General features: G+C 59.9%; 1 protein-coding gene across 2 annotated transcripts in view; it reads left to right on the plus strand.

The window, feature by feature from the left end:
- RAP1GAP (RAP1 GTPase activating protein) overlaps positions 1-8,702 on the plus strand; it is a 47,054-nt gene extending 38,352 nt beyond the window's left edge. The window contains exons 19-26 of one of the 2 annotated variants that reach the window (XM_019541395.1): positions 61-138; positions 1,924-2,033; positions 2,242-2,355; positions 2,825-2,948; positions 3,152-3,254; positions 3,896-3,999; positions 5,358-5,406; positions 5,997-8,702. In XM_019541395.1, the coding sequence (XP_019396940.1) occupies positions 61-138; positions 1,924-2,033; positions 2,242-2,355; positions 2,825-2,948; positions 3,152-3,254; positions 3,896-3,999; positions 5,358-5,366 (642 nt within the window). In that variant the 3' untranslated portion in view covers positions 5,367-5,406; positions 5,997-8,702. The remainder of the gene's footprint in view (positions 1-60; positions 139-1,923; positions 2,034-2,241; positions 2,356-2,824; positions 2,949-3,151; positions 3,255-3,895; positions 4,000-5,357; positions 5,407-5,996) is intronic. The other variant, XM_019541396.1, reaches the window with a different exon arrangement.
- Positions 8,703-10,436: the final 1,734 nt, after the last annotated feature.

Consider the following 10,436-nt stretch of genomic DNA (forward strand, 5'->3'; position numbering starts at 1 on the left):
TCTCCCCATGCCCCATCTCTCTCGCTTCCTCTCTGCTGCTCTCCTCTATCCGCTTGCCAGTCATTGCTTGTCCCTGGGAAAACGCCAAGTAGGTACGGACGTCGAGGCAGCGCCATAGGGATAGGAACCATAGAAGAGGTTGATGTCTCTCTCTCTCAATCTCTCTCTCTTCCCCTCTCTCTCCTGCCGCCTCATCCCCGCTGTCCCCTGCTCTGGAGCTGCCGCTTTGCATGCAGTGGGGGTCTCGGCAAGGAACCGGACCATACTGGGAACACTTTTGCCCGTCCTCTGTCACGTGTGGAGACAGGGCGTTGAAAGCCTCAGGGTCCCTTCCACGCCTTCACCCCGCTGGCCTGCCCAGCCCTGGCCGGGACCCTCCGAGCACCAGGGCTTTCTGCAAGCCGTGGTCCCATCACGCCCCTGCCACGTTCGGGGCTTGGCTTCACTGCAGAGGCACCTCCGATTCTAGCTCGATTTTGCTCCTGGCACTTGTGGGTCCTCCAGCAACAGCCACAGGGCACCAGGCAGCTGCAGCTAACATGGCAGCTGCCGTGGGGGCCTCCAGTGCCTTCCCCTTCCCCGTTGTGTGCCCAGAAAGGGCAGACGGGCTCTGCTCACTGTCGTGCAGAGACCTACAGGGCATCCTCCCGGAGCACGAGCGATCCCCGCTAACCCCAGCTCTGCAGCGAGGGCAGGCCCCGGAGAGCCCGGGTGCGGGCTGCCGGCATGGCCAGGAGGGTGTGCCTTGTGGTGCTCTCGCCGCAGACCGCGAGGAGCAGCGTGGCTGGCACCCCCCACCCCAGTATTCCCAGTATCGTCCCAGCATGTTCCCAGTATCGTCCTCTTCTGCCATGGCCGGGGGTTCACGTCGAGTCTGTCTGCAAACGGACTCACTGAGAGTCCGCCGTGCCCCAGCTGGCCTCGCGCCCCGCCTGCTTGGTGCATTCAGATCTGCATGAGGGCGGTGACCCCAGACTGGCTCCCACCCCTGTCCTGCCTTTGCTCCCACTCCCGCCCCCCGGAGAGTCACCAGCACTGAAGCTTGATCCCTCAGGGCGCAGCACGGGTAGCCCCGTCCTCTTTGCTCGGTGCGGTCCTGAGCTGACTGGCAGCAGGCCAGTGGTTAGAGCCAGGGCCGGACTCCCCGGTGCTGCTCCCTGCCGTAGAGCAGGGCCTTTCTCCCTGGGAGGTCCTGGGGCGGGGTGCCGCAGCCCCACACAGGGTTTGCAGAGGGCTCTGGCTGTGTTGGAGCAGCCCCACTGCCCTAGCCAGACCCCAGAGCTACCAGCACCTCCTCCCGGGGCCTGACCCCCCCTTCCTGCTGCACCTCCGCCCTTGGGGATGGCAGGTTCCCGGCCTGAGGCCACGTCCTCCAAGACGCCACATGTCCTTCACACACGTTGGGCCAAGAAGCTGTCCAGTGCCCATCACGCCTCTCCCAGCCCAGCCTGCACCCCTCGCGATGCCATGCTGTAGGGCGGGGGGAGCCCTGCCCCGGGGCACAGCCATGCTCCCATGCAGAGAGGGCAAAACCATGGCCGTGCTCCCCACACCTTCCCAAGCACTGATCCCAGCCGCACTAGTAGAAGTGGGGGCTTTAGGTGGGTGCTTACTGGAACAGACGTGCCCAGAGCTGGCTGCATCTCATGCTGGTGCCTGGGCGCCGGGTGCCCTGAGTAGGCAGGCACCACGGGTCCCCGTGCAAATGCCCCAGGGGACCCGCATAGTCACCAGTGGCCTGTCTCCAGGATCCAGACCTGTTTGTCCTTGCTCCCAACCTGGTTTACCCACCCCGGAGCGCGGGCCCCTGTACGTCTGCGTGCACGTGTGTACGGACAGCGGTGGGGTCCTCTGGAAGCCCTGCCGGCAGGCAGTCCCAGCCGTCGGTGGGGCTCTCTTACCGATGAGACGACTCTCTTCCAGTCGCTGATCGTTCCCGGGAAGAGCCCGACGCGGAAGAAATCGGGGCCCTTCGGCTCCCGGAGAAGCAGCGCCATCGGCATCGAGAACATCCAGGAGGTGCAGGAGAAGAGGTGGGTGGAGGCAGGGGCATGTTGGCTTATCGGAGCAGGTGAAGGATGTGGGGAAAACGGGGGTGATGGGAGCAGCTCTGCTGCGTGCCGGCTGCAAGATGGAGCAGCGCTGAACCAGGCTGAGATGCGGTGCCGGCAGCTCCGGGTGGGAGAGGGCTCCCCGGCCTGATTACTAACATCTCCCCCCGGGCCCGTTTGTGCCTCGCAGGGAGAGCCCGACAGGGACCCAGAAGACCCCGGACAGCGGCCACGTCTCCCAGGAGCCTAAATCCGAGGACTCGTCTAACCAGAGCTCTCCGGAGATGCCCACCACCAAGAACAGGTGGGTTCCCCGGGGCACGAGGGGACGCAGGCCGGGCATCGAGGCAAAGGGGAGCTGGCCCCTTGAGGTGGCCTTTGCAGGAGGACAGGGACCTATGTGACATTGGCCAGGGCCAGAGACCCTGGGAACAGGCCTCCTGGCTCCGGGATGCCACCCAGACCCTGCAGCCTTTGAAAAACCAGAAACCCCCCGATCGAAGCGTTCTCATGCCGCAAGCTGGCCGCAGGCCTCCTCCCTGCAAAGCTGGCTCCCGGGCAGCTGGCATTTCCTTTGGCGACCAGTGCGAAGGTGCAAAGAGCCCTGAAATGGCCATCTGCACCTCTCTGGGGAGTAGGCTTATCTCCTCGCCACGGGCAGCTTCTCTGGACCGCGCAAGGTCTCTGGGGTGGGGAGCAGCGGTCAGAAGAGCCCTGCCGGGTGGTGTGTGCCCGGGCAGGGGCGGTGGTGCCTGACCGCCGCGTCTCTCCAGGGTGGAGGCCCTCGCTCAAAAGCCCGACGTGCTGCGGGATTTCTCCCGCTCCTCGTCCAGCGCCAGCAGCTTCGGCAGCGTGGTGGAGGAGAACGAGGGCGGCATCGACGACGACACCGGCATGGTACTAGCCCCCGGGTGCAGGGGAGGAGGCTTCTCCCCAGCTTGGGGCACAGCCCCTACCGAACGGTGCTGACTGGGTGACACAAGTCCCGTCGGGCCTCGCCACGGCTGCGGGCTTTGGGGAGGGAGTCTCCCGGCCCCCACCCACAGTGCTCCGGTCGGGGGCATTTCCCTCACCCCCCTGTCCCCGGTTGCGTGCCGCAGGAAAGCCAGTCCTCCTCGGGGACCCCGCACAAGCGAGACTCCTTCATCTACAGCACGTGGCTGGATGACAGCCTCAGCACCGCCAGCGGGGGCAGCTCTCCAGGTACCGGCGCGGCGCGGCGCGGCATCGGGGCGCCAGCTCCCAGCAGGGGCAGGCCCTGCGCTGGGGGACACGGGGACTCCTCCGCTCACACCCATCCCCTTTCCCTGGCCCATCTGCCTTCTGCTCCCGTGATCTGCTGCTCTTTTTTCTGCTCCCTGCCCTCTCTGCTGCTGTGTTGCCTCTCCTCTCCCTGGTTAGCCGGGTGCCAACACGGTGTCTGCTTCTGGCCACCTCTGCTGCAGGGCATTTGCCACCCTGGCCCCACGCTAATTGTGGCTGGCTCAGCACCCCCAGGGGCACGGTGGTCAGGCTGGCACCGAGCCCCTAGCCACAACAGGCCTGATCCTGCTCCACCGATCGGGTACCGTTGCGTGATCCTATTGCAGCCCGCTTGAGTCCAAGAAGCTGTTAAAGCCCAAGGTGGGTGAGACCTCCTTGCAGCTTTCTGGACGATAACAACGTGATGCCCTAGTGCATTTTCAGCGACACGTGTTGTGGGGCGGGCTGAGAACCAGGCCCTCAGCAACATGCACATCTCTGTTACCCACTCGCCTCTGCGTAGCATTAAGCATCTCACCCTGCCGGGAGCGCTCATCTCCTCCCATCTCACATCTGCGTCTCTCTCCCCGCTTCACTTTCAGGCCCCTCTCGGTCTCCTCAGCCAGACGCCAGAAAATCTGGGGACCCGGCTTGTCCAGAGATCAAAATCGAGCTGGAGAGATCGGAGCGGCACACACCCCACCTGGTGAGAGCGCCGCGGCGGGAAAAAGAGGGGAGGAGTGCGCAGGGCGCCCAGCAGAGACAGCTGGGGATGTATGCGTGCATCAGGCCCCAGCTGAGGACTGCCATGAGCTCAGCAGGATGTGGGGGGGATTGTGGAGGGGCCTCGGAGGAGCAGGAGACGCGGTCTCTGCCCCCGGGCGCTGTGGTTTGTACTAGGTTTGCAGGAGAGAAGCAGCAGGAATTCCACCCCCCAGACACACACACACATGCACATAAACACATGCCTGTGCACCCACACACGTACAGAAATGCATGACTGTACACATGCACACATGCATGCACAGACACGGATGCATATGCACATACACGTGTGTGCACAAACCCATGTGTGCACACCCATGCGTGCACACAAGTGCATGCACACACGCACGTACACATAGACGAGTACACAGATGCTTGCGCGCACACACATTCATGTACACATACAGGGGCACGTGTGCACACCCATACAGGGCTCTGCAGGACAGAGCATCTCATGAGCTGTGTCAGAAATCCCAGCCCTAGGGCAATGGTTTGCCTCTCGCTCACTTCGCAGACAAGCCCAGCGCTTGTTAAACTTTTCCGAGCTGTCGATATTCCAGCCTTGAATTCCACTGATGTGTCGGCTAAAGGAGTCTGAGCACGAGGCTGCGCGGACAGGAAGCCTTTCCAAACGCCTCGCCCCGACCCGTAGCAGTAACGGAGGTTTGGGCTCACTGCCAGAACAGTGCCAGATTTTTTTGGCTCATCTCAAAATGTTTCCTTGTTTTGGTGATGTCCAGAATAGCGTCACTGTGACCCAGGTTGAAACGTTGCATGTTGGAGTGAATTAAGGGTGTTTTGTTTTTAATCATGTGGAAGGACATTTGCAAACAAAAAGCTGTTCTGGATCTAGTCGCCGCTTGTTTTGTAACTCGGGGGGTTCAGTGAATCCGGGACGAGCTGGTTGCGTGTAGCCCCGGTGCATTATCCTGGCCCTGAAGCTAGTTCGGTCTGAAATATTTTGCTCGAAGTCTCATGCTGCCTTGGCCAGCAGTTCTGGGCATGGGGGCAGGGATGAGCAGCAGGAGAGAGTTGCCCCCCTGAGCGTCAGGCCCTGCTTTCTGTACAAATGTCAGGGCGCCCTGGATGGACAGGGTTGCTATGGTCCCTGTAACACAGGTGCAGGGTGGCACCGAGCTAAACCCCCTGGCCTTGTGCTGGGGCATGCCTCCTCGTCTCCGTCCCTGCCCGGCTCCTGCTGGAGGGAGGGGAGAAGCGGGCGTGGAGTGTGTGTCCCCGATGTTGTGGCTCCCTCTGGCTCCGATTAATGTCCTCCTCTTTGTGTGTCTGTCTGTGCAGAGCTGCTAGCCCTCCCTCCCCGGCCTCCGTGGATGCGTGCTCCTGCCAGGTCAGCACCGCCTTGCTTCTGCCTGCTTCCCCCTCTTGGATTCAGAGCTGGGCACGTTGGGCAGATGCACCTGGCCGCAGCGGCCTGCCAGGGAGGTGCTGACTGCCTGGGGCACGCACCGTGCGTCCCTCAGCCCTCCGCGAGCAGGGTCACCGCCCCACGTCCCTAGCTGGGGCCCGTGCGCCCCAAATCGCTCCCAACCTCACCCCGTGGGCATCCGCAGAGCTGGGCTGGCTCATAGCCAGAGCCCAGCTGGTTTTGCCCTTGTCCCTGGATGTGCCCAGAACATGACAGCCTCATCTCTCCTCCCGGGCCCCGGGCCCTGCCCAGCACCGTGCAGCCTGCCTGAGCGGGTCCCTGCCAGTGCAAGGGCCAAGGACTGCCCAGACCAGGCCATACGGCATTTGTTTCTGCTTGTTGCCCTCCCTCCCTTTCTGCCCAGTAGCCCCAGTCCCGTGTCTCCCCACCCCAGCCCTGCCCTGTCTGTTCTTGGCCCTGGCTCAAAGGAGATGGAGTTGCAGGGGTGTTGGGGGACAGCTCTCTCGTGGCCCAGCCCAGCCGCCTCCTGACCCGCTCCCCTTCTCCCGCAGCACCCACAGAAGAAGCACAAGCTGAAGGACTTGCGGAGGGTCCCGCTCTTTGTCACGGCAGACAGCCTCTGCCCCATCGCCAAAGCCAGCCTGCCGAAGCCTGCGTCCTAGACGGCTAGACCCACGCTCCCGCCTGCCTTCCCGCCTCCAGGCTGGGCAGCAGCTTCCCTGCGGCGCGGAGAGCCCGGGAGCAGCGACGACGTGCGAGGGGCTCCCGCCACCGCTCTCCTGCTCCCACAGCTGCTGCGAGACCTTAGAAGAGGGTGGCAAAGACCCCGCTCCTCTCCGCCCCCACGACAGCCACCCATCGTGCTCCCGGCCCCGGCCCCAGCCCCCCGGGTAGCCGGGTCCGATCGCTGCACGTTGCCGACGGGACTTGCAGACGAAGCCGGACGCGTCCTGCCCCTCCAGCTCTCGCCTGCTGAACCGTGATGTGCCCCGCAGAGCTCTGGCATGGCGAGTCCTCGGAGGAGCCCTGCCAGCAAGGAAGCCACATGCACCCAGGTGCCCGCAACCACCAGGTGACGCGGGACGGTAGAGCTGGGACTCATCCATGGCAGGACAATCCCCCCCGGCAGCTAGATCCAGCCTCCTCTAGGCACCACCTCCTCTGGGTGAGCTCTGCTCCCATCCCAGCCTCGGGTTAGCTGATGGCAGGCCTGGCTGGTCTCCTCCTGAGGTCCTTGCTAGGGCATTTCACCCCAGCCCCTTGCCATGCCCGTGCGCTGCCCAGACTGCTCGCAGCCTCCAGGGGCACAGGGGTCGGCCGAGGGGAAAGGCGCGGTGCGGCAACTCGGGTGAAGCAGACCTACTCAGTCCCATAGGCAGGGACACGGGCAGCATCCAGGACTTCCCATGACCTTTTGTAGCCTTGAAACACCCCCAGTTGGCAAGTCTCGGAAAAAGGGGGTGTCATGTAGATGCTCCCTCCCTGCTTGGCCTGAGCCCCCATCTCCTCCCCGTGGCTGCGCAGGCAGGGCAAGCTGGCCCCGATCCCTGGAAGGCCGCTTACGGAGGCTATCGCGGCAGCTGATGCTCTGGGGGTTGGGCTGCGGTAACCAAGACCCCTCAGCAGCCCCAGCCCCATTCACCAGTTTCCCCCAGCAGAGCCCACACCACCCAGTCTCATCTCCTTGTCAAATGAAGCCTCAAAGTCACGAGCCCTGCAGCAAGTGGGGGGGCTTTTGCCCCGTCACAAGGGTCCCTGCACTCCAGAGAGACCCAGGCTGCTGTAATCCAGCACCCTCTGCCCAAGGGAGGGACCCCAGCCCAGGGGTCCCCAGAAGCCAGGGAGTGGAGGGCACCGGGGCCACAGGACTCATGCCACCCTTTAGGGAAGGCATCTCCAGCTACAGACGTGGGCGCATCCCCCGGATATAGGACCAAAGGGGTGAAATGGGTGGGGTGAAGTAGCCAGGGACAGGAGTGGGGGCAGCGCCTAGTGCAGAGGATCCCCATGAGCTCCGGTTGGGAAAGGGCCACTGCAGCGTGTTCACGCGCCTCCAGCCCTGGGCAGGCGTGGCACAAACACCCCCGGCGGGGGGAGCGGGGGGGGCAGACGCATGTTTATCCCAAAGAGCCGCTGTGCATTGACTAGACAATCCTGACGAGACCTGCCAGAGCCATAGGACTTAACCCCTGCAAGCCCAGCGGACACGCACCCTCCATCCCTGCACCAAACCAGACACGCAGCGTGTAGCAAAGCTCTCAGTCCACCCAGCCCTGGCACCGGCGAGACACCGGGCAGAGTTATTTGATGCAGGGTTTTCAGTCAGGGCCGTTGCTGCTTTCCTTCCTCTCTCCCCCCTGCAAAGTTTTCTTGCACAACTTCTGTTTTAATGAAGGATCAAACCAACCCCGAAGTTTCCAGCTTTTCCAGAACTGGGTTTTGCAACCAACAGGCTGAGTGTGTCACCAGAAAACAAACCCATTTCTATCTGTCATCCAGACCCGGAGAGCTGGCTTCCCCCAGCCTGGCAAGGGGCCTCCCAGGAGGTTGCTGGGGGAAGATCTTGATCCCAAAGGGCATTTCCCACCAAGAAAATGCTGCTGGTAAAGCCATTTGGTGGCTGTTGCATTAGCATTTGTTTTAAAGCCACTACCCAGGGGCTCCTTGGCACCACACTGGGTGCCCCCATGGATAAGGCCATAGCCCTCCCAATGCACTACAGAGCAGGGCCTCGTTCTCCGGTACATCATGGATTCAGAGGGTGGTCTGCTGCTGAGAGCACCCTGGGAGCCTGCTAGCAGCTGAAGCAGGATTACGTGAATATATAGCCATGGGTACAATTAAATTCGGGGCTTTGTGTTGCATAGTTGTAAAAAAACAAAACAAAAAACCCACCCCTTCTCAATGGCTCCCCTCTGCCGGCAGGAAGGTACGGCTCCATGACGTGTAAGTAACTTTTCAACTGCCTACTGTATGTGTAATACATCCCACGAGCGTCTGGGATTCCTCTACGTCTGTGTTGTACTCATTTTTTTTTTGAAGGCACAACATACGCTGAGTCAAATCCTAACTTAATGTTTGGACACTCGGGTTTCCACCCCCCACTCTTTCTTTTTTTAAATCCGAGATGGTGTTTGTGTATCCAGTGACTGATGTATAAAATAAAGTTCTATTTATCGCTATTGTAAGAAGATTCTATTTGTAAAAATGCTTTTTAAGATATACAGGCTCAAAAAAGGAATAAACTGGAAAACCTGCGCTGCTCCTGGCTGGTTTGTGTGGCAGGGCAGGGCAGGGGTGGGAGTAGGACGGCCCGAGCTGGCAAACACTCATCGCGATGCTTTGCTTGTTTTTGTTGCAGGATATTAGTGCTGATGGTGCAGGGGGTCCCTTCTCCACCAGAACAAGTGGTGTTCTCAGCGGTGGCAGGTGACAGAACAAGGAGCAATGGGCTCAAGCTGCAGCAAGGGAAGTTTAGGTTGGATATTAGGAACAACTTTCTCAATAAGAGGTAAAGCACTGGAACAGGTTACCCAGAGAGGTGGTGGAGTCGCCATCCTTGGAGGTGTTTAAGCCCTGGCTGGACGGAGCCGTGGCTGGGATGACGTAGTTGGGGCTGGTCCCGCTTGGAGCAGGGGTTGGACTAGATGTGACCTCCCGAGGTCCCTTCCAGCCCCCGTCATCTATGATTTTAAGTAGGATTATTTCCCTGTTGAATTTCAGTAGGAATTTGACCTGGAGACTTTGAACATGCAGCCTATGCCGGACCCCACCCCAGGCACATAGCTGTCTTCCTCCCCCTTTACCTTATCTCTAGGTTTCTTCTCTCTCCAGACACTGATGAGAGTAGGCCCCTGGCACCCCTCTGTGCCACTGCCTGACTGTGGCTCCGTGCCCTCCTGCCCCTTCAGCTCCACGCTGCCCAAAAAAGCCTGTGCTGTGGTGTGGTGCTGCAACATCTCCCCCTCTCCCGTGCCCCCCAAAGGACCTCACTGTGCTGCTACCCGAACACGGGCCCGTGGAGCTGGCCTTGGCTAAGCCTGCTTCCGCTCTGCCCAAAACCTCGATGGGAGGAGCCACAGCTGCTCCAGTGATAGCAGGCTGGTCAAAAAAAATCAATTAGTTATAAAAGGATTCGCTTTCCATAATTGCAAGGAGCGTTAAATGGCCCCTTATGACGAGGTGGGTAGAAGTGAGCAGCAAGCCGCTGGTTTCCATCCAGATGAGCCAGTTGTGGAAGAACCACGTTTCACCGAGATACGTGAGGCAATTTGATGTGCCAGAATAACAGAGCATGGCTGTTCACGCTCCTCACTACAGCCTAGAAAACCTGCTTTCATATTAGACCTACCCCTTGCACAGAGCAGGCAGTAGGAGAAGGCCCGCTGCCCATCTCAGTCAGGAACCGGGAGAAAACTATTCGACTGTAATCTTAAAAAAAAGCAACTGATAACGTATCATGAGATGGTGTCTGGACTGCAAAATATGATTGCTGGCATCCCCGATAACTTTATTTGGTTGGTACTACTGGGTATTTGTAATTCCAAAATCAGAGCGACAAGGAGGCAGTGAAGTCTGTGCCAGGTCTGACGCCCATGGCGGGGAGATACATTATCTCGAGCGCTCTTTAACGACAGCATAGGAGAAGTGGTCTGATCACTGCAAAATTCTCAGGGAAAGGTATGGTCAAATGGCTTATACCGTTTTTTGTACATGCTTACGTTATAGCTACCGGAAGAGAGAAGTCACGGTACAGAGGATGGCTCGAACCTTGAGGAAAGCTGCAAGAAAAAAAAAGGAACCGAGGATCTATTAAAACCAAACCATGGTTGTGAGCTGGTGAGAAGGTCTTAGACTGCTTATCTAGCAATTAGTGCACATTAGATCAATTAATTAGGCGCTAGGAGCAATAATTACAGATAAAGGTTTGAGGAAGTACCAAATTAAAGCACAAGTGCCCGACAGTTTTCTTTGCAGAGAACTTTTTGCTC

This window comes from Crocodylus porosus, unplaced genomic scaffold (assembly GCF_001723895.1).
Source record: "Crocodylus porosus isolate Cpor-Errol unplaced genomic scaffold, CroPor_comp1, whole genome shotgun sequence".
In the NCBI taxonomy this organism is placed as follows: Eukaryota; Metazoa; Chordata; order Crocodylia; family Crocodylidae; genus Crocodylus; species Crocodylus porosus.